At 50.6% G+C, this 310-nt stretch overlaps 1 protein-coding gene across 1 annotated transcript; it reads right to left on the reverse strand.

The window, feature by feature from the left end:
• Positions 1-9: 9 nt before the first annotated feature.
• TM35_001011100 (uncharacterized protein) lies at positions 10-310 on the reverse strand (the record flags this gene model as incomplete). Its single annotated transcript, XM_029031613.1, has 1 exon — positions 10-310. A coding segment is annotated over one exon (301 nt), but the record flags the coding sequence as incomplete, so codon positions are not given.

The raw sequence follows: 310 nt of genomic DNA on the forward strand, positions 1-310 counted from the left end.
TGATACCGTTTACGGTAATAACATTGGCGTGATAACCATGAGGGCAATAGCTGACAGAGCGATGGGGGAAGCAGTGGCACAACCATCACCATGACCACCGCCACCACCACCACCAACATTATCGTCATCATCACCAGCATTGTCGTCACCAACATTATCACCACCACCATCACCATTATTATCACCACCACCATTATTGTCACCACCAGCATCATCACCATCATTGTCACCACCACCACCACCACCACCATCAGGAGAGGGTGTCGGATCAGTGGGTGGATCGACCACTGTAATAAGACTGCTGCCGTTG

The sequence above is a fragment of the Trypanosoma theileri genome (genome assembly GCF_002087225.1).
Source record: "Trypanosoma theileri isolate Edinburgh chromosome Unknown TM35_Tth_101_V1, whole genome shotgun sequence".
Classification (NCBI taxonomy): Eukaryota; Euglenozoa; class Kinetoplastea; order Trypanosomatida; family Trypanosomatidae; genus Trypanosoma; species Trypanosoma theileri.